The sequence below is a fragment of the Saimiri boliviensis genome, chromosome 7, assembly GCF_048565385.1.
Source record: "Saimiri boliviensis isolate mSaiBol1 chromosome 7, mSaiBol1.pri, whole genome shotgun sequence".
NCBI classification, from domain to species: domain Eukaryota; kingdom Metazoa; phylum Chordata; class Mammalia; order Primates; family Cebidae; genus Saimiri; species Saimiri boliviensis.
The window spans coordinates 70,830,918-70,851,898 of record NC_133455.1 but is presented as its reverse complement, the minus strand read 5'-3'; the positions used below and the strand labels follow the sequence as shown (position 1 = coordinate 70,851,898).

Here is a 20,981-nt window from a genome sequence, read left to right as displayed (position 1 = left end):
GGCACTCCTCCTGCCTCGGCCTCCCAAAATGCTGGTATTGCAGGCTTGAGCCACCATACCCAGCCTAATTTTTTTTTTTATTATTATTTTTTTTTTGAGACGGAGTTTCGCTCTTGTTACCCAGGCTGGAGTGCAATGGCGCGATCTCGGCTCACCGCAACCTCCGCCTCCTGGGATCAGGCAATTCTCCTGCCTCAGCCTCCTGAGTAGCTGGGATTACAGGCACGTGCCACCATGCCCAGCTAATTTTTTGTATCTTTAGTAGAGACGGGGTTTCACCATGTTGACCAGGATGGTCTCGATCTCTCAACCTTGTGATCCACCCGCCTCAGCCTCCCAAAGTGCTGGGATTACAGGCTTGAGCCGCCACACCCGGCTGACCCAGCCTAATTTTTGTATTTTTAGTAGAGACAGGGTTTTGCCATGTTGGCCAGGCTGGTCATGAACTCCTGACCTCAAGTGATTGGCCTACTTAGGCCTCCCAAAGGACTGGGATTACAGGCATGAGCCACCACACCAGGCCACCATCTCTATTTTAAATAAATGAATAAATAATTTTTTTTTTAAGATTTATTTTTTTAGGCCAGGCACGGTGGACCAAGCCTGTAATCCCAGCACTTTGGGAGGCCGAGGCGGGTGGATCATGAGGTCAAGAGATCGAGACCATCCTGGTCAACATGGTGAAACCCCGTCTCTACTAAAAATACAAAAAAATTAGCTGGGCATGGTGGCACGTGCCTGTAATCCCAGCTACTCAGGAGGCTGAGGCAGGAGAATTGCCTGAACCCAGGAGGCGGAGGTTGCGGTGAGCCGAGATCGCACCATTGCACTCCAGCCTGGGTAACAAGAGCGAAACTCTGTCTCAAAAAAAAAAAAAAAAAAAAAAAAAGATTTATTTTTTTAGGCCGGGTGCAGTGGCTCACGCCTATAATCCCAGCATTTTGGGAGGCTGAGGTGGGCAAATCATGAGGTCAGGAGTTCAAGACCAGCTTGGCCAACATGGTGAAAGCCCATCTCTACTAAATATAAAAAAATTAGCTGGGCATAGTGGTGGGTGCCGGTAATCCCAGCTACTCGACAGCTGAGGCAGGAGAATCGCTTGAACCTGGGAGGTGGAGGTAGCAGTGAGCTGAGATCGCTCCACTGCACAGAGTGCAGTGAAGACTCTGTCTCAAAAAAAAAAAAAAAAAAAAAAGAAAGGACACTAAAATCGAAGAGGCTCAGGTGTTACCTTCAGAGGTTACTTCACTTCTCTGTGCCTCAATTTCATCACTCACAGTAGGGATAAAAATATAGTATCTACTTTAGGCCAGGAGCGGTGGCTCATGCCTGTAATCCCAGCACTTTGGGAGGCCGAGGCAGGCAGATCACGAGGTCAGGAGATTGAAACCAGCCTGTGGCCAACTAGTATCTACTTTATAGAATCTTTATTAGGATTAAATTATTTAATATAAATGAAGTACTGGCCGGGCGCGGTGGCTCAAGCCTGTAATCCCAGCACTTTGGGAGGCTGAGGCGGGTGGATCACGAGGTCGAGAGATCGAGACCATCCTGGTCAACATGGTGAAACCCCGTCTCTACTAAAAATACAAAAAAAATTAGCTGGGCGTGGTGGCGCGTGCCTGTAATCCCAGCTACTCAGGAGGCTGAGGCAGGAGAATTGCCTGAACCCAGGAGGCGGAGGTTGCGGTGAGCCGAGGTCGCGCCATTGCACTCCAGCCTGGGTGACGAGAGCGAAACTCCGTCTCACAAAAAAAAAAAAAAATATATATATATATATATATATAAATGAAGTACTTAGAACTGTGCTTGACAGTAAGTGCTAAATACTTTATTATTGTTATTATTACTACCACTACAACTACCACTAAGGTATGAGAAGGCTGCCAAGAGAGTACAGAGGAAAAGGCACCTTCCGCAGGGAAGACTGGGAAAGGCTACCGAGGAGAGATGCTGGGACTGAGTTTGAGATGAGCAGGACTTGTTCAGATGGGCTGGGAGGAAAAGATGTCCTAGGGCAGGGCTCGGCATGCCTGGAGGTTGGGGAAAGTGTCAGTCAGCAGAAGGTTGATAACTGAACATCATGCTCTAGGTTCTCTAGGAGAGCGTTCAGAGGATAAAGGAGGGCATTGAAGCCAGAGAGGTTCAGGGCAGACCTTGAGAAGGTAAAGTGGGTCTGGAGCTGGGATTGAAGAATGGGTAGGATATAAAGAACCTACCTAGAGCTGAGGACGCACGGTAGCCAGGTATGCTTGGAGGCGTTCCCTTGGTCCTCTCCTCTGGCCCTCCTGGAACTGTGCCCTCCTGGGCTGGGTCTGTCCTTGCCTCACAATCCACCCCCGGCTCCCCAGCTGTCTGGAGTTCTTACTGGATAACGGTGCAGACCCCTCCCTGCGGGACAAGCAGGGCTACACAGCTGTGCACTATGCAGCCGCCTATGGCAACAGACAGAACCTCGAACTGGTATGTGTTGGGCCCGGCCTGCGGGAGGGGAGGCTGGGACAGGGCACGGAGGGTTGGTGGATTCGGAAACCAAGGGTGGTTCGATCAAATGTGGTCTTTAGATCCAGAAGCTTAGCGGGGACTGCTGCTAGCTGGGGACTGGGGCACTATCTTGGGAGTTCCAGAGTCAGCACCTACTTTCCTGTCCATTGCAGCTCTTAGAAATGTCCTTTAACTGCCTGGAGGATGTGGAGAGCACCATTCCAGTCAGCCCTTTGCACTTAGCTGTGAGTCCCACGTCTTTTTCTCTTGCCTTCCTTGTCCTACCTGCTCACAGGCCCAAGCAAAGATGCCAGTACTTGTGAAGTTATCCTTGCTTCTGTCTTCTTGTGGGAGAGGGGATAAGCACAGCTCAGGGTCAGAAGGCTCAAGGGGTCCAAGGAGCTTGTTGACAACTAAGGCCTTGAGCTTTCCATGGGCCCCAAGAGCAGAGAAGGGGCAGGGAGGAGCAGAGAAGGGGCAGGGAATGTCCCGAGCTATGTGCTCTGGTTGCCTGCACCCCGCCAGGCCTACAACGGTCACTGTGAAGCCTTGAAGACCCTGGCGGAAACGCTGGTGAATCTGGACGTAAGGGACCACAAGGGCCGGACCGCACTCTTCCTGGCCACGGAGCGCGGCTCTACTGAGTGTGTGGAGGTGCTTACGGCCCACGGCGCCTCTGCCCTCATCAAGGAGCGCAAGCGCAAGTGGACGCCCCTGCACGCTGCTGGTTAGTGCCCACTTCAGGCTGTTGCTCTACCCTTGCCATGCCAGATCCCTCCTGGATGGGGATGGGGCTGGAAGTGGAATAGGGTGAGGAGAATGGAAACTTCAAGCCCTGATTCATAGCTTCCTATCCTCAAAGATTTTTCCCTGCCCCAGGTCTTCCCATAACATTGACCCCAAGTCCTTTAGGCTTGACCTGGCCTCCCTTCCTCCTCCTGGCCCTGCCCTGACACGGGGTCCCTTTCCCCTAGCTGCCTCTGGCCACACTGACTCCCTGCACTTGCTGATCGACAGTGGGGAACGAGCTGACATCACAGATGTCATGGATGCCTATGGACAGTGAGTGTGGGCCAGGGTGGGGTGCAGGTTTTCCAGTCCTTATGGGACCCTCACTCCACCTCCTCTCCCTCTGTAGGACCCCACTGATGCTGGCCATCATGAATGGCCATGTGGACTGTGTACATCTGCTGCTAGAGAAAGGATCCACAGCTGATGCTGCTGACCTCCGGGGCCGCACCGCCCTCCACCGCGGGGTGAGTGAGCTTCCTGGGGGGATCATTTGCATGTGGGCCTCAGTGTGGGAGCATAGGACTCACCAGCAGTAGAGTGTGCTATTGTTTAGTTATTGTCTAGGAGGCAAGCCAGGATTTTGTGCCCAGTCTTTTTTTTTTTTTTTTTTTTTTTGAGATAGGGTCTTACTCCCATTGCCCAGGTTGGAGTACAGTGACACTATCACAGCTCACTGTAGCCTCCACCTCCTGGGCTCAGGTGATCCTCCTACCTCAGCCTCCTGAGCAGCTGGAACTATAGGAACATGCCACCATGCCTGGCTAATTTTGTATTTTTAGTAGAATTTTTGTATTTCTTTTTTTTGTTTGAGACACAGAGTCTTTTTGTATTTTTTGTAGATACGGGGTCTGGCCATCTTGCTTAAGCTGGTCTTGAACTCCTGGGCTCAAGTGATTCCCCAACCTTAAGCCTCCCAAAGTACTGGGATTACAGGCATAAGCCACCATGAGCTCTGCCCAAGGTCTTATTGAGCCTTGTGCTTGCTCCAGGATGAGTCCCTGATATCCCCAGCTGATTTCCCTGATATCTGTGCTTTTTGTTTGTTTGTTTTGTTTTTGAGATGGAGTTTCACTCTTGTTGCCCAGGCTGGAGTACAATGGTGTGATCTCGGCGACTGCAACCTCCACCTCCCAGGTTCAAGTGATTCTCCTGCCCCAGCCTCCCGAGTAGCTGGGATTACAGGCATGTGCCACCATGCCTGGCTAATTTTGTATTTTTAGTAGAATTTTTGTATTTCTTTTTTTTTTTTTTTTTTTTTTTTTTTTTTTTTTGAGACACAGAGTCTTGCTTTGTCACCAGGCATCAGGCTGGAGTACAATGGCGCGATCTCGGCTTACTGCAACCTCCGCCTCCCTGCAACCTCCGCCTCCCTGCAACCTCTGCCTCCCGGGTTCAAGCAATTCTCTTGCCTCAGCCTCCTGAGTAGCTGGGACTACAGGCACGCACCACCATGCCCAGCTCATTTTTGTATTTTTAGTGGAGACGGGGCTTCACCATGTTGGCCAGGATTGTCTCGATCTCTTGACCTTGTGATCCACCCGCCTCAGCCTCCCAAAGTGCTTGGATTATAGGCGTGAGCTACTGCACACAGCCTTGTATTTCTACAAATACAAAAATTGGTAGAAATACAAATACAAAAATTTCCATGTTGGTCTCGAACTCCCAACCTCAGGTGATCTGCCTGCCTCGGCCTCCCAAAGTGCTGGGATTACAGGTGTGAGCCACCGCACCTGGCCTGTTTTTTGTTTGTTTGTTTTTACTATTTTTGAGATGGAGTCTCGCTCTGTCACCCAGGCTGGAGTACAATGGCACGATATCTGCTCACTACAACCTCCACCTCCTGGGTTCAAGTAATTCTCCTGCTTCAGCCTTTCAAGTAGCTGGGACTACAGGCGTGTGCCACTGTGCCTGGCTAATTTTTGTATTTTTAGTAGAGACAAGGTTTCACCGCATTAGCCATGATGTCTCAATATCCTGACCTCGTGATCCACTTGCCTCAGCCTCCCAACATGTTGGGACTATAGGCGTGAGCCACTGCTCCTGGCCAATATCTGTGCTTTGTAAGACTCTGCCTGGGATACCCTGCTGGCCCCATCCCATCACATAATGTTGCCACCACCTAGATCCTCTTACACGACCACCTGTCCTAAGCTGCCTTCTCCTCCCATAAGATGTTTTGATCCCTTAGTCTCCTTCTTCTCTCCATTTAGTCTTTCACTCCAGAGCTCCAGTGTTAACTCTCAGCATCCTGATTGTCTGTTAGCATAGAGAGAGTCAAGGAGGAAGATGTGGGTCCCTAACACTTAGAATCATTGTAAAGGGCTGGGCACGGTGGCTCATGTCTATATAATTCCAACACTTTGGAAGGCCAAGGCGGGCGGATCACCTAAGGTAAGGAGTTTGAGACTAGCCTGGCCAACATGGTGAAACTCTGTCTCTACTAAAAATACAAAAATTAGCTGGGCATGGTGGTGCATGCCTAAATCCCAGCTACTCAGGAGGCTGAGGCAGGAGAATCACTGGAACCTGAGAGGTAGAGGTTGCGGTGAGCCAAGATCACACCATTGCACTCCAGCCTGGATGACAAAACGAGACTGTATTTTAAAAAAATAATCATCATCATTGCTATAAAGACAAGGATTGGAGCCCTGGAAGTGGTTTTTACTCCTGAGCCAGACCCCAGCCAGTGGAAAAGGAGGAGCTTTTCATCCCCCTCACTCCCCATGTTACTCACAGGCAGTGACTGGCTGTGAGGATTGCCTGGCTGCCCTGCTGGACCATGACGCGTTTGTCCTGTGCCGAGACTTCAAGGGCCGCACGCCCATTCACCTGGCCTCAGCCTGTGGCCACACTGCAGTACTGCGGACCCTGCTGCAGGCCGCCCTTTCCACAGACCCCCTGGATGCCGGGGTGGATTACAGCGGATACTCGCCCATGCACTGGGCCTCCTACACTGGTATTAGCCTGGGGCCTCTAGAGGCACGGGAGTGTGTGTTGGAGTGTGTGTAGAGGAGGATGGGTGGGTTGTGGGAGGGACCTGGGTTGATCTCAACCTGGAAGTGGAATGTAGTGTCAAGACACAGGACAGACAGGGACCATTGCTGTTTTTCTCCATCACTATTTCTTCCTCATGCCCAGGACATGAAGATTGTCTGGAGTTGTTACTTGAACACAGCCCGTTTTCATACCTGGAAGGAAATCCCTTCACTCCTTTGCACTGTGCAGTGTAAGTGCCTTCTGCTGCATCAGCCCTTCTCTCGAGGGCCCATGACCTGAGCTTAGGACAGGTAGTCCACTTCCCTTGTCCTTCCTGATGACCCTCCTCCCTCTTCCTCTAGGATTAATAACCAGGACAGCACCACAGAGATGCTGCTGGGAGCTCTGGGTGCCAAGATTGTGAACAGCCGAGATGCCAAAGGACGGTGAGTGACGGAAGACTTGGGGAGAAGCCCGGTTGCCTGTGGCTTCCTCTTTCTGCTCCAGCAGTAGACTCATCCCTATTTTAATCTACCCTGATCCCCGCCTCACAGGACCCCCCTTCACGCCGCTGCCTTCGCGGACAATGTCTCTGGGCTCCGGATGCTGCTGCAGCACCAAGCCGAGGTGAACGCCACTGACCACACTGGCCGCACTGCGCTCATGACGGCGGCTGAGAACGGGCAGACCGCTGCTGTGGGTGTGTAGAGGCCGCGTGTGGAAGGGAGGAGCTCCCCTGGGGCGTTTGCAGGATGGGTCAGCCCTGCCTGCTAGCTGGGGCTGGGGTTCAGAAAGCAGGAGGGTTGTCTTTGGACATCTGTGGACGGGATGCAGAGTGTTTGCAGATAGAGGAGAGTGGAGAGCCGGGGTGGCTGCTGCTCTGGAGGGAGGCGTCAGCTCCTCTGTCACATTTCTCTTGTAGAATTTCTGCTGTACCGAGGGAAGGCAGACCTTACTGTGTTGGATGAGAACAAGAACACGGCCCTCCACTTGGCTTGTAGCAAGGTACTGCCGGAAGCGATTAGGGGTCTGCCTGCGTAAGGGGCAGAGCTTGATGAAGCGGGGTAGGTCTCGGTTGCAGAGGGGACTGGGCCAGAAGTGAGGATTGTCCAGCTTATCCAACTGGTGGGGCAGCTGTTTGTCCTCCTGTCACTCTTCCCAATTCCTGCCTTGCAGCCTGCCACACTTCTACTTCACAAGTCTCCACTCTCTGTTCCCCTTTCTCAGGGCCATGAGAAATGTGCCCTCATGATCCTGGCAGAAACCCAAGACCTTGGCCTTATCAATGCTACCAACAGTGCGCTGCAGATGTGAGTGCCTGGGGAAGGGGGCTCCGGGCTGGGGGAGGCTGGTGGGTGACAAAAGAGTAGCCGTTGTTAAGGGGCTCTCTGGAGCCGATAATACTCATTCAGCACCCTTGCCACGCTGTCTGGAGGTGGAAGGGCAACTTAGCATCAAGCTCCTTCTTTTTCCTTTTTTCCAAGGCCACTCCACATTGCTGCCCGGAATGGTCTAGCTTCTGTGGTGCAGGCCCTGCTGAGTCGTGGGGCCACAGTGCTGGCTGTGGATGAAGAAGGTGGGTGGGGTCCGGAGCCCCCTGCCTCTCCTGGGTTTTGGGTCAGAGACGTTCTTCAAGAGTGACTTCTTAATCTTGCTCTACATGGGATTTTCTACCCAAGGGAACTCTTCAGAGCAGGGAGTCCACACCAGTACTCTGGAGTCTCAGAGGGGAGCCTGCAGGGTCAGGAGGACTCCACACCCAGGCTCTGTCTCCCATGCCCTCCCTTTAGCTGGCACTTAGAGAATCTGCCTGTCAGCCTTCCTGGGCCCTTGTCACCCTTGGATTCTGCCCCTGCTGGGTACCTGCCTGCCTTGACTTCCTCCATAGAGAAGAGACTTCAGGGCCTGGGGGAGGCTGGCTGGGATACAGGACTCTGCCTCAGTTCTCCCCATTGGCCCTGCAGGTCACACCCCAGCACTGGCCTGTGCTCCCAACAAAGATGTGGCAGACTGCCTGGCCTTGATCCTTTCCACCATGAAGCCTTTCCCACCCAAGGACGCCGTCAGTCCTTTCAGCTTCAGCCTGCTCAAGAACTGCGGCATTGCAGCCGCCAAGACGGTGGGTGGCTGCGGCGCCCTGCCCCACGGGGCCTCCTGCCCCTACAGCCAGGAGCGGCCCGGTGCCATTGGGTTAGACGGCTGCTACTCTGAGTAGCCCCCTCCAGTGTCCCTTCCCCGCCAGTGGCTTGATATCTAATTCTATTTATTTAGAAAAAGTCTAAACATTTAGGGCACTTTAAAGGAGAACACGACTGGGTGGAGGGGGCAGAGGGGAAGAAAGCCCTGGGGAGCAGCTGCTCACCCCTTTGCCACACCATCTTGGCCTGGCAGGGGTCTGGGACTGACAGGGAGCACCCCAGGCCCTTGGCACCCCCAGGGTGACCCCTTCTGCCAAGTGTCCCAAAATGATTGCTAAATGCCTGGCTCCCCCACTCTTTGACTCCATCTCTTGGTTCCCTCTTTCTGCTGCCAGCTACCCCCACTCTTCCCTGGGGACTCCTCTCTGTGTCCCCCTTCTTCCCTGCCCCTACTGCCAGGCAGATCCCCTCTTCTTCCATACCCATCACTGCCTCCCTGCTCGGCCGGTCCCTCCATCCCCGCAGCAGTGAGAAGCCTTAATTTCTGGTACTGTGTGAGCACTCTGGGGGTGTCCCCCTCCCCCTTCAGGGGCAGCTAGAGGATGAGGGGGGAGGATATTTAGCACTGGGGCCTGGAGCTTTTTCCCCACTTTGTACCCTATCACCCCTAAAGTCCAAATGCAAAACACTTGAAGCAGCAACTACTGTACCTGGGCCCCAATCCTGCACTCTCCCCTGGCTCCTCATATGCAAATCAAGGGCTGGTTCTGCCCCCACAGCCTGCCCCTTTCCCCTTCCTTCCCACTCCTAGCCTGGCCCCTAACCACGCACTTTAACCTTGCTTCTTTTATCTTCTTTTGGGAGGGCAGAGCCTTTGGCCATTCCCACCCTAGCTCTCCTTTCCTTGAACTTTGAGGCTTGTCATGAATTTTTAAGTAAGCGTTTTATCCTTTAGGGGAAGACACAAGTTAACTTCCTGCCCATTTCAAAACCACAGCCCTAGTATGTCCTCTGTGTTTCAGGCATGTGTTTGCATGTATTTGGAGGGAGGGACCATGTTCTTCCTCCTGTGCCCCTGATCCCACAGTTTCTCTGTGCTCCCTGTCTGCCTCCACCTCCACCTTCCTTTATGTCCAAGAGTACCCACTGCCCCAGTCACTCCTGATCTGAAGCCAAAGATGGTAGGAGGGGCAGGGCCAACAAGGGACCGTGGCTACTCGGGACCCAGGCTTCCCCTCCAGTGTGAGGAAGAAGCTCTGACCTAGAGAAAGATGAATAGGTACTGGGGCTTGGTCCCTGCCTTCCCAGCAGGGAGGAGAGATGGGATCGAGCTAGGGACTGCACTGGTAAGATTTCTAACAGTCACACCCCAAAAGCCAAACTGGGCTGGAGTGAGGAGGGGGCAGTTTTCTCTCTAAATGTAGCATTGAATTTGGCCCTGGTCCCTTTAAGTGCTCTGTCCACCCATCTCCTAGTGCAGCCTCCTGGACAGTTGGACCCACTCCTGCAGCCCAGTGTTCCCTTCCTCACACTCAATACCTCAGCCAGGGGCCAAGACACAGAACTTGAATAGAGGTCATGCCCCCTCTGCCCCCACAGTGCATCCTTGCCCAGTTTGGCTGCCATCAGTATTGTCCCCTGAGAACTGGACAGGCTTCGTTTACACCGTACAGGGTCTCCCCCTGGGGGGGATCCTTCAGCCTCCCTCCCCTACCCAAGTTTGCTTTATTCACAGTCTTGCCCATCTTTCAGTTGTGTCCCCTGAATGTCTCGCCACCCTTGCCAAGGGTGGGCTGAGGGGAGGGGGGCGTCCCAGGGACCCCCTCCCTCCCCAGTGGATACCCTTAACCATACCTCATGCTGGTTTCCAGACGCTTGGGGTGTTTTCCAAGTCCCTATCTTTTGATGGTCCCTTTTGATCCCGTTTCTCTGCGTCTTGCTTCTCCCAACCCTCAGTTCCTAAACCATTTCAAGGCTTCCAAATGACCATGATTGGTGAGAAGGATTGTGCAGCTTTTAGTTTTTATTTTTGTTTTCAAAGCCAAAGGGCCTGTGACGCCCCTCTTGCCCACCTCCCTCCACACCATGTCCTTCCCTATACGACAATCAATGTGACCTCTCTTAAGGGCTGCAGCCCCCATCCCCAACCCTGCTGGCTCTGCAAAGCTTACCCTCTCTTCAATTCTCTCTCCTGAAATCTTCCCATTCCACCCCCTCCCTCTCATCTTGGTGCTGGGAATTAGGTGGTGGGGGGCAAGGGGAGCGGGGAGATGGGTCCTCCAGAGAGAACTTGTGGGGTGTGAGTCGTGTTCTCCTTTCTTGACATTTGGCGATGGCGGGAAGCATCTGAGTATCTGTCAGGAGCCCCGCTGTCTTGCTAGATGAGATTTCTGGGGGCTGACTGCTCCCTGCTGCCCTCCGTGCACTGTCAGCAGTGCCGGGAGGTGGTGGGGAGTCCTCTGTCCCTACATATGTGGCTGTGAGGAAGCCTGGGGGGACAAGCAGCCTCCTCTCCTTATGCCAAAGGAAACTCCACGCCCCACCCCGGGCTCCCCAGCCCTAGTGTTTTTTGAAGCATTTTGACCATTCTCATGGCCACTGAATATTTATTTAAATGTTAAGATTTTTTTTTTAAACCTCTTTGACTTAAACGGGTGTGGAGAAGTAAAACAGGCAGAATGCCCCCCAATCTTCAGGGGGATGGGGGGGAACAGCGCCTTCCCTTTGTCCTCCCCGTCCCCCCTCTCCCACCGCAGCTCTAAAGCACTTGCTTCAAGTAATAAGCACTTTTGTGAAAAGGCCTATTTTAAGCAAGGACCCTGGGAGCAACCCCAGGTCCCAGCAAAGGAAACAGAGCGAGGGTGACATAGGAGACAGGGAAACGGATGTGTGAATCAGAGGGTGAGATGGAAAGAGCCAGTTTTTAGTTTCTGATTTTTGGAGAGCTGTTCCTGGTTGGGCGGTGGCTCTGGTAGGGCCGTGTACTATCCTTCAGAAAGACGAACGGCACAAACTGTGGGTCCCAGGATGGACCAGCAGACCCGGGTCACTGCCACTGTCCACTGCGACTGATGGGCCACCTCCCCTGCCCCGTGGCCCCCTGAGCCATAGGACTGCTGAAAACCACTGAATGTACAGCCCAGGTTGGGGTGGGGAGCAGCCCCTGGGGGAGGGGGCTTCTCCTTTTGTTTGGTGCTGTGGGGGGTGGGAGAGACGAGACTGAGGGACTGCCACCCCACGTAGACGTGTTCCTTGGGGTGGAGGGGCTGAGGAGGGCCTACCTCCCTCTCCAACCCCAGCCATGGCCCCTCCTCCTTCCTCACCCCTATCCGTTTTGACTGTAAGTCCAGCTCACCTTTGCCTTCAATATGTAACCAAAGGAAAACTCAATACTGTTTCCACCACTGTCTGCCCACCCGAGCACCTTCTTACTCCCTGGACCTAGAAGAGGAGAAGAGGCTGGGGGTGGGGTGGATGGGGCCCGAGTGAATGGTCTCCAGCTATACCCCCAAAACCTCCTCCAGGGTCTTGGAAGGGGTCCTGAGAGGTGGGATTAGGGCCAGGCTGGTGGGGCTGAGTACGCACACTGTGTATCTTACGCACATGAGTGTTTTTGTCTAAATGACTCCAGTGACTGCTCCAGCGGGGAGGCCCCTTCCTCCTTCCCTCTCAGCCATTTCTCACCCCCTTCCCATACCCAGTGTTCATCCCCTGCCTCCCCTTCCCACCGCAAAGGAAAATAGCCTTACAGACCCTAGCCCAGAAACCCTCCTCCTGGGGCAAACCAGTATGGGCCCCCATCCCGCCTAGTTTGAGCCCTACCTTGTAAGAAGGAGGGATAAAGAACAAAGCAGCCCCTTCCCCTCTCATTGTGGTGGCTCCAGCCTTCTGCAGCCTTGACCCAGGTTGGGCAAGGGTGGAGGTGAGGAATCTTTGAGGACCAAGCCCAGTGGTCTGGGAAGCGGGAGGTAGAGAGGGAAGGGTCTGCCTTGGGGGCTCCCTCCTCCCAACCCAACCCCTAGAGAAGCGACCAAATCCCAGAGATGGGGTGAAGCTGGGGTGGGGAGGGTCTGCTCTTTGAATTACTTGAAGGTACTGACTCTAAGGCTGCTGTTGCCCACTTAGGTGTGAGGGGGACACTGTCACTGCATTTGGGAGGGTAGAGGGTGGCGGGTAACCAGAGGATCCACCTTGGCCCTCGCCCGCTCCTGCTAGGCCCTTTCCCTGGGGGATCTGGAAGCCTGACATTGCCCCCAGGGAAGTAGGGGAGCACCTTCCCTCCCTTCTCCACCCCTCACTCTGGGCACCCTCTCCAATTGCACTAAAGTAGCTGTTGTGCCAGTCTTCCCCCCGCAAGGGGGAGGTCTCTGCTTCCAGTCTTCTTCCCCCGCTGCCTCCACTCCCTCCCCAGACAATCTCCTTGTTCCCCTTGTGTTCCTGGATAGCTCAGCTTTGTATGTGTGTTTGGGGTGGGGGTGGGTCCTGGCTGGAGTGGGTTCGGCAGGGGTTTGGGAAGGGTTAGGGAGGATGGAGGATGAAGTCTCCTGCCCCCTTCCCCAGCTCCAGGCCGCAGAAGCCTGGGAGGGAGGGTGCCTACTCTCGCTGCTGTGTGTCTTGCAGATGTGCCAAAATGGGGGTGGGTGGGAGGGGAGGGTGCCTGGCAGAGCAGCCCCCGGGGTGGCTCTCTCAAAGCAATATAGTTCCCCTGCGGGGGACAGCAAGACAGGGGAGAGGGTTGGGGTGGGGACCTGGGGGTTCCCCGTGTACAGCTGTGTATATTCAGGGGTGTTCTCTGTCTGGTACCCGCTGTGGGCATCTATGTGTGCGTGAACCTCCCCTTCCCCATGCCCTGCATGACCTGTGATGCTGCAGACACCACCATCCTGTGTGCAGGTGTGTGTTGGGGGGCACGGAGGGGCATGTTCCACGTCCTGTTGCACCCTCCACCCTGTGACCCATGTACTCGGTTGTAGGAAGTAAAGAGAACTGAGCACAATTCACTGGATTCTAGTGGAATCTTTCTCTAAGCAATTTTCCCATTCCTGCCTCCCTGCCCCAGAACCACCTGTGGTGCTAGTGTTGGGATCGGGGGTGTTTAACGCTGGTGGGCAGCAATAAGGGGCAGATGTGCCCAGATGCCTGCATCCCCAGGGTGTTAAGGGCAGCAGGAAAAAGTGGGGACCTCGGTGCATTTGCCCCACCCCTCCCCTCCCTGGGCTAAAGCACAATGCTCTCCCTGCAGATTAATGACCCTGCACCCTCCAGGCCCCTACTCATGTTCACATCCTCCCCCAACTGGCTTCGGGTTCTCCCACCACACCCTGATTTTCTATGCTGTTTTGGTGCAAGTACAACTGTCGTAGTCATGGCTTTGGGATGGGTTCTGTTTATTAAAATCCTATTGCTCCTACTGGCCCTGTGTCCCGCCTCCATTCCTGTGGTTGGGGGGAAGGAAGGGCAACCCTGACCCCTTTCCACTGGCCCTGTCAGCCCTCAGCAGCCACAGGCAGTAGCCGCTCCTCCAGCAGGGCTATGGCAAGCATGAGGCTGCCCCCCAGCAGCAGCCCCAGCCCCTGCAGGAGCACGTGGAGCGTAGGCAGGGGCTCCGGAGGACGAAGCAGGGCTGGCAGCTAAAAGAAAAGGAGGGAGGATGTCAGGATTCTGGCCTTGCCCCTGACCTCTCAACACCAGGGGGAGGGTGTCAGAAAGCATCGCCAGCCCCCACCCAAACACCTCAGCCCCTTGTTTCTCAGACTTTTGCGGGCTTGCGGTCTGACGCCCTTCCAGGAGCTGGTGGTGGAGGCGGAAGGACTGCTGCCTCCCTCTGCTCCATGCCTGCTCCCCACTGCCCTTCATTTCTCTGCTCTACCCGACATCTCTCACCATGTCCACAAGGGCCACGTAGAGGAAGACCCCGGCAGTGACCCCAAACACCCAGGGAGTGAGGGGGACAGGGCCCCGGCTCAGCCCCACCCCCAAGGCTGCGCCTCCCAGTCCCAGGGCTCCAGACACAAGGCTCAGCAGCAGCAGCCGCCGAAAGGACAGCCCTGACTGGAGCAGCATGGCAAAGTCACCTGTTGGAGAGAGAGGACAGGATGAGAGGGAGTCAACTGGGGCTGCCCCTCACCCATGCCACCCGCCAGTCTCCAAGCTGTACCCCTTAGAGCTGTCTCCTCTCTGGTGTCCACCCCACCCTACTCCTGCCATTCCTACCCAGTTCGTGGGGCAGCTCATGGCAGAAGACTGCTAAGGTGGTACTGAGGCCACTGGAGAAGCCATCAGAGAAGGCAGCACCTGGGGCCAGCAGGGTTGGAAGTTGTCATTCCAGAAGAAAAGTCTCCCCAGAAGCAGGCTCCTGTGTTCCATGGTGCTCCCATCCTCTCCCCGTCCTCCTGATGACCCTCTCCTAGTCCCAGCTGATAACTCGGAGCCCTGGCCTCCCCTCGGACCTGCCTCCCTCCATTCCCACCCCTCACACCTATGGCCAACCCATCAGTGAGGTTGTGTAGACCATCTCCCAGGAGGACCATCCACGTGATATCGGTGCCTCCCTGGTGCCCATGACTGTGGCCTTGGTGCCCAGGAGGGGCTGGGGCTGGTGGGTGCTGGTGGTTCTGCTCCCTCTGGCCCTGAGCCCCTGGCTCTGTGGTAAGAAGCACAGGACAGTGTTGGTGGCTGCAAGTAAGGACTGTGAGCTAGGAACCTACTCTTCAAATTTTCTCCTGTCACCTCGAGCTGCCTGTAGGGGCTGAAGGGCCATCCCACTGCCATCCTCTGGGTCCAGGTTTCGTGTTTCCAGGTCCCTTCGTTTTCGCCTGCAGCATCTCTGAAATAGGAAGGCATTCCTTCCGCTGGAGGAGGCAGCAGAGCCAGGGACTAAGGGGAAGCCAGGGCACAAGCTGGGAAGATGAACACCTGGTTCCACCTCTGGCACCTGGGATGTTCTTTGGCCTCTACCTTCTTCCCAGGTTGGCACCTCCCCTCTGTTTTTTGTTGACTTGAGATCAGGAGAGGACGAGATTTGGCCAGAAGTCTTGGCTCTGTGCTTAAGGAGTCCCTACCCACTCCCTGTTAGCCAATAGGCCCTGCACACCAGGCAAATGTCAGAGATCCAGGAGCACACACTGCTCCTCACCTTCTGGCTTTTTGGGCCAGTTCTTGACTGGGACTCTGGTCTCAGCAGAAGGAAGAGAAGAGTATAACTCACTGGCCTGAGCCCTCGGTGTCGCAAAAGCCCCAGCACGTTCTCCAGCACAAAGAGCAGGAAGATGCCTCCGAGCACAGACAGCCCTGGGCCCAGGTCCTCCTCTGGTAGTCCGCCAGGTCCTGTGTGCCACCCTTCTTGTGCCTGACAGAGAAAAGGTCAGGGCAGACCCTGGAAGCCCCTATACCCGACAGCAGCCCCTTCACGCATGGGCAGTGGCAAGCCTTTGCTCATATGCTCTGCTACAAGGCAGCCATGGGCTGAAGCCAGGGTCCGGGAGTAGGATGCGAGAGCTGATAGAAAGGGAGAGGGGATGCCCTACAGCTGGGGACACCTTAGAGCCAAGGAGGCCATCCTCCACTGGGGACAGGGGTACAGGGAAGGGGTTTCACATACATGTGGCAGCAGGTGTAGGAGTGCGTCCCCACAAAGAGTGCCCACGGCCAGGGCCCCCAGGAAGCCCAGCAGGGGCCGCAGTAGACGAGGTCCCAGGAGCCGCAGCAGCAGCAGGGATAGGGGAGAAGGGAGGCTGAGCAACAGGACTGCCAGGGCACTCTGAAGCAGGGCTAGGGAGAATCAGGGGCCGAAGTTAGACCAGGGCCAGAGGAGGGTTCCATACGTAAGGTAGGACAGAGAGAACACTCCAAGGAGTGGCAGGACCCCAGTAAGCCTCCTTCCTTGGCATGGGCCCCACTTCCAGGATTCGGGGTGCCCCCCACCCACTCCTACTTGCTGACCAGATAGTAGATCCCCTGGGGGTGCAGGGGCTGGAGCTCCTATGCAGACACGGCTGTCGATCTGATAAAGCAGGGCTGGACACAGCAGAGCAAACTGACGAGGGGTCAGAGGAACAGCAGGGCTCAGGCCAAAATTGACCAGTAGCTGGGAGCCATTCAGACACTAGGGGAGTCGAGGGTCATACATTGGAGAATCGCCAGGAACTATGACTCAGATCTTTTAACACCTGGCCAGGTGCAGTGGCTCACACCTGTAATCCCAGCACTGGGGAGACCGAGGCAGGCTGATCACCTGAGGTCAGGAGTTCGAGACCAGGCCAACATGGCGAAACCCTGTCTCTATTAAAAATACAAAAATTAGCTGGGGATGGTAGTGAATACCTATAATCCCACTACTTGGGAGGCTGAGGCAGGAGAATTGCTTTTACCCAGGAGGTGGAGGTTGCAGTGAGCCGAGATGGTACCATTGCACTCCAGCCTGGGTAACAGCAGACTCCGCCAAAAAAAAAAAAGTGATATTTTACACCTGTCCTTCCATTGCATAGACTCCTGGGTCTCTCCTAGGGTCCCCTTTGCTCCTACTAGCAGGTCCCGTGGGGACTGGAGCAAGGGTACTTATAAATCAATGTGTATTTATTATTAGTGGATATTCAATCCAATACAGACACTCAATTCAGTACAAACTGGGTGCTAGTGAGCATCGTCCTCATTCCCCCGCCAAACCCTGATCATTTCAATCATCGCATTGATTTGATAAAGGAAGCTCCAAAACTAGAGTTCTCCATGCCAGAATCTTAAAAGGGAAAAGACCTGAAATGCCATCCAACCTCCCTCTCAACATCCCTGTCCCATGTTCATCCGGTCTCAGCTTGAATGCTTCCTGTGATGAGGCACTCACTGGACCCCCATCAGGTTAGAGCAGCTTTGTCTGCATTCTCTGTCTTTCTGGATGAAGACAGCCATCCATTCCCTGCAGGTCTCCTCTCCAGATGACAATCCAGATTCTACCCTGGGCTGCTTCTCTACAGTCTCTGCTTTGCCAACTGTGACCCTAAACTGGGTCCTGGAGCTCTGAATATGGGTTCACCTGTTCTGATCCCAAAGGGAACATAGCTCACTATTGAAATAACATTCCCTAAAGCCACAATGGGATTTTTTTTTTTTTTTTTTTTTTTTTTTTTTTTTTTTTTTTGAGACACAGTCTCACTCTGTTGCCCAGGCTGGAGTGCAGTGGCACGATCTCGGCTCACTGCAATCTCTGCCTCCTGGGTTCAAGCAATTCTCCTGCCTCAACCTCCAGAGTAGCTGGGATTATCAGCATGCACCACCACACCTGGCTAAGTATTTTTAGTAGAGACAGGGTTGGTCTTAAATTCCTGAACTCAGATGATTCACCCGCCTCGGCCTCCCAAATTGCTGGGATTATAGGTGTGAGCCATTGGGCCTGGCCTTTTTTATTTTTTATTTTTTTGAGACAGAGTTTCACTCTTCTTGCCCAGGCTGAAGTGCAAATGGCGCAATCTTGGGTCACGGCAATCTCTGTCTCCCAGGTTTAATGGATTCTCTCATCTCAGCCTCCTGAGTAGCTGGGATTCTAGGTGCCTGCCACTACACCCGGCTAATTTTTGTATTTTTTAGTAGAGATGGAGTTTCACCATGTTGGCCAGACTGGTCTCCAACGCCTGGCCTCAGGTGATCCACTCACCTCAGCCTCCCAAAGTGCTGGGATTACAGATGTGAGTCACCCCTCCTGGCCCAACTCCTGATTATTTAAACACTTCAGCCCATCCGATCCCATGGCTCCTTCCCCCTCTAGAGACCATCAGACTCACATCCTCATTCAGGTGGTCAGCCAATGAGTGGTCCAGCAGCAGAAGCCTGTGAAAGAGGTCCAGGCCCGAGGGGGCTGGCCCACGAGGTAGGTGAGGGGCCTTTGACTCTTCCAGGTCATCCCACCCTGAGGGACCCAGAGGCATCCCTGCCCAGATATCCACACTCAGCTCAGGGTTCTGCGGCCTGGAATGGATGAGATAGCAGGTCAGCCTCCCTTGTGTCCTATCGACCCGCTTTGAGAGGCTCCCAGGGAGCTTAGGGGAGAAGGGGGAACCAGCCGCTGACTGGAGATCCTGGGACGCAGAAACCATGGAATGTCATCCTTAGGAAGATCTGAGAGTTATCCATATTCTGCCTCTGGGGTGACAGAAAACAAAAGGAGGACAACTGAAAGGGCTATGAATGGCTGGGCACGGTGGCTCACGCCTGTAATCCAAGTACTTTGGGAGGCCAAGGCAGATACGTTACCTGAGGTCGGGAGTTCAAGACCAGCCTGACAAATATGGTGAAACCCTGTCTCTACTAAAATTACAAACATGAGCTGGGTGTGGTGTGTACCTCTAGTCCCCGCTACTCAGGAGGCTGAGGCAGGAGGATCATTTGAAATCGGGAGGTGGAGGTTGCAGTGAGCCGAGATTGTACAATTGCACTCCAGCCTGGGTGACAGAGTGAGACTCTGTCTCAAAAAAAAAGAAAAAGGGCTGTGAATTTGGAGCCAAGTCAGCCCAGAGACACTGAACATTGGGACTAACAGCATGAAACCTAAGGGCTTAGAGATTTGGAGGAGAGAATTAGAAGGCAACAGAGGGCCAGGGTGGTGGCTTACATCTGTAGTCCCAGCACTTTGGAAGCCCAAGGCAGGCAGATCCCTGAGCCCAGGAGTTTGTGACTAGCTGGGCTGGGCAACATGTCGAAAACATTTTCTCTACAAAAAATTTAAAAAATTAGCCGGGCATGGTGGTGTGTGCCTGTGGTCCCAGCTGCTTGGGAGGCTGAGGTGGGAAGATGGCTTCAGCCTGGGAGGTGCAGGTTGTAGTGAGCCGTGAATGTATCACTGCACTCCAGCTGGGTGACAAAGTGAGACCCCTGCCTCAACAAAACAAAACAATAGAGAAGGCAATAGAGGCATGAGAGGCCTTGAGAAGATACCAAGGAGCTGGGTTCTGAAGAATTTGTAACTCCAGGGATCTCATGAGGAAGCCAGAACAAGGCAACTCGGGGCAAGCACTGAGAGAGCTGGGGGATTGACCCTGTGGGGTAGAGGAAGGGGTCAGTACCTGTGCGTGGAATTGTCTGCAGTTGGGGGTGCAGCCCGTCCAGTCAGAGGCCCATGCTGTCCCAGGCGAAGCCCCTGAACTCGGCCTAGCCCCAGGCTGTGGAGAAGCCTTGCCAAGCCCCCTGCAGTCAATGTCCCGTTCTCTCCGTACAGGCCAAACAGCTGGGCAAGGTAATGGCTCTGCTCCTGCTCAGCAGGGCCCAGGTTGGGGACTGAGCCCCCTACCCAGCCCAAGACAACCCACACACAGAAGCTGGCCAGCAGATGACTCACTGGGGACCCCATCATTGCAGGGGAAATGGCTCAGGAGCTCTGGTTCTGGCTCCTATTCTCCCCGAAGCATCCTGAGGACAGTGTCCTGGAAGAACAAGGATTGGGCTGGAGCTGTTGCTCTGCTCTCCAGCTCAGGGCCACAGGGGAGCCAGAGCTCCCTGTACCTGCCCCACACCGAATCCAGCCGCAGCCCCTACTGCAGCCTTCCTCCCTCCACACTGCCTCCTGCAGGAGCAGCCTCCGGCTTGCCAGTTCCTAGGGCACCTCCCTGACTCGGAGCTCTCCCCATACTTCATCCAGAGCGGAGTGTCCATCCCTTGTCCTCTAAACCCCACCTCTCAACTTTGCCCCACCTCTCTATTCCCCCCTCAATCCCCAGGGCCTCACCCCCACTGGCAACGTGAGAGCTGTCACCTCAGGTCCCCTATTAGGCCTTGATGTGGAAATTAAGCAGTTCCTGAGTCAGGGAGGGGGAAATCCAGACTGAGCCTCCAGGTGTCCAGGTGGAACAGAGGCCACGTCACATAGAAGGCTGAGATGGACACTTACCCACTCCTAGCCCACCTGCCTTGGGGTGGGGTCAGGGGTGGGGCCAGTGTGGGAAGGCTCACCACAGAGAGGAGTTAATGGTTCACTGGTCTCTGGGGTGGGGGTCAAAGGTCAGTCTCTGCTGGGCCTCTGAGTAGGGAGGGGCCACCCTCTGCCCTGGGAAAGCCACATGGTTAAGGAGAACCTGGGCCTAGTTTTTTTTCCTCTTAAATAATTCACCCCACTTTTAACACAGTACCATTTTAGCCTTTTCCCGCATATACTTCCACCCCATCTACCTTACATCTGGCCCTGAATTCATCTCCAACCCCCATCCCCATATTCCCTGGGAAGGTTGGATTCAGGTATCCCTAACCTGGGAGGAGGGAGAAGAGGCAGATGAATGCCAAGCCCAGATGCATGCATGGGAAAGAAACTGTTCTTAGCAACAGTTTCTCACCCCAAGGAGAGAAAGAGCCGGAGCTCTAGGGATCGATGACCAATAAAGGGGACGCTCTGCAGGGGAGAAGAAACAGGGATCTGGGCTCCCCTCTGAAGTCTGACCTGACCTAAAATCAGGCAAGCAATGTCTGATCGGGGTGACCAGTCCATGGGGTTGAGGTTGGCATTACCTGTTATCAGGAGACAAGAAAGACACCCAGAGGAAGGGGGACACAACCTTCTTGCTTCCAGCTGGGGGCGCAGGCAGGCAGGCAGGCGGGCAAGGGTCACCTGCAGGG

General features: G+C 54.5%; 2 protein-coding genes across 6 annotated transcripts in view; one reads left to right on the top strand and one right to left on the bottom strand.

Annotated features, from left to right (window-relative positions):
- The window catches only part of ANKRD52 (ankyrin repeat domain 52), a 23,159-nt gene extending 9,356 nt beyond the window's left edge, over positions 1 to 13,803 (top strand). Inside the window, exons 16-28 of one of the 2 annotated variants that reach the window (XM_039471754.2) lie at positions 2,352 to 2,463; positions 2,658 to 2,729; positions 3,010 to 3,211; positions 3,459 to 3,546; positions 3,623 to 3,740; positions 6,013 to 6,232; positions 6,415 to 6,502; positions 6,615 to 6,698; positions 6,807 to 6,952; positions 7,175 to 7,257; positions 7,480 to 7,562; positions 7,737 to 7,828; positions 8,217 to 13,803. In XM_039471754.2, the coding sequence (XP_039327688.1) occupies positions 2,352 to 2,463; positions 2,658 to 2,729; positions 3,010 to 3,211; positions 3,459 to 3,546; positions 3,623 to 3,740; positions 6,013 to 6,232; positions 6,415 to 6,502; positions 6,615 to 6,698; positions 6,807 to 6,952; positions 7,175 to 7,257; positions 7,480 to 7,562; positions 7,737 to 7,828; positions 8,217 to 8,467 (1,639 nt within the window). In that variant the 3' untranslated portion in view covers positions 8,468 to 13,803. The remainder of the gene's footprint in view (positions 1 to 2,351; positions 2,464 to 2,657; positions 2,730 to 3,009; positions 3,212 to 3,458; positions 3,547 to 3,622; positions 3,741 to 6,012; positions 6,233 to 6,414; positions 6,503 to 6,614; positions 6,699 to 6,806; positions 6,953 to 7,174; positions 7,258 to 7,479; positions 7,563 to 7,736; positions 7,829 to 8,216) is intronic. The other variant, XM_010349962.3, reaches the window with a different exon arrangement.
- SLC39A5 (solute carrier family 39 member 5) lies at positions 13,761 to 20,981 on the bottom strand. Of its 4 annotated transcripts, none has more exons than XM_074402744.1 (12): positions 20,874 to 20,977; positions 20,101 to 20,418; positions 19,442 to 19,798; positions 18,164 to 18,347; positions 16,332 to 16,494; positions 15,991 to 16,160; positions 15,598 to 15,738; positions 15,120 to 15,216; positions 14,869 to 15,033; positions 14,604 to 14,684; positions 14,274 to 14,464; positions 13,761 to 14,020 (listed from the first exon to the last, which is right to left on the bottom strand). In XM_074402744.1, the coding sequence occupies exons 3-12, from the start codon at positions 19,726 to 19,728 to the stop codon at positions 13,877 to 13,879; spliced, it is 1,623 nt and encodes a 540-aa protein (XP_074258845.1). In that variant the 5' UTR covers positions 19,729 to 19,798; positions 20,101 to 20,418; positions 20,874 to 20,977; the 3' UTR covers positions 13,761 to 13,876. The 4 variants fall into 4 exon arrangements, with proteins under 4 accessions (XP_074258845.1, XP_074258844.1, XP_010348266.1 ...); XM_074402743.1 differs by having other exon boundaries at positions 20,128 to 20,418; XM_010349964.2 differs by lacking the exon at positions 20,101 to 20,418 and having other exon boundaries at positions 20,874 to 20,981.

What these genes read in the sequence shown, in the direction of transcription:
- SLC39A5 (XM_010349964.2), bottom strand. Translation starts at nt 19,728, where the DNA reads ATGATGGGGTCCCCAGTGAGTCATCTGCTGGCCAGCTTCTGTGTGTGG. An exon ending in GCAGACAATTCCACGCACAG is followed by an intron (nt 18,348 to 19,441) that starts GTACTGACCCCT and finishes CATCCATTCCAG; the next exon opens with GCCGCAGAACCCTGAGCTGA. An exon ending in TCCTACACCTGCTGCCACAT is followed by an intron (nt 15,739 to 15,990) that starts GTATGTGAAACC and finishes TTTCTCTGTCAG; the next exon opens with GCACAAGAAGGGTGGCACAC.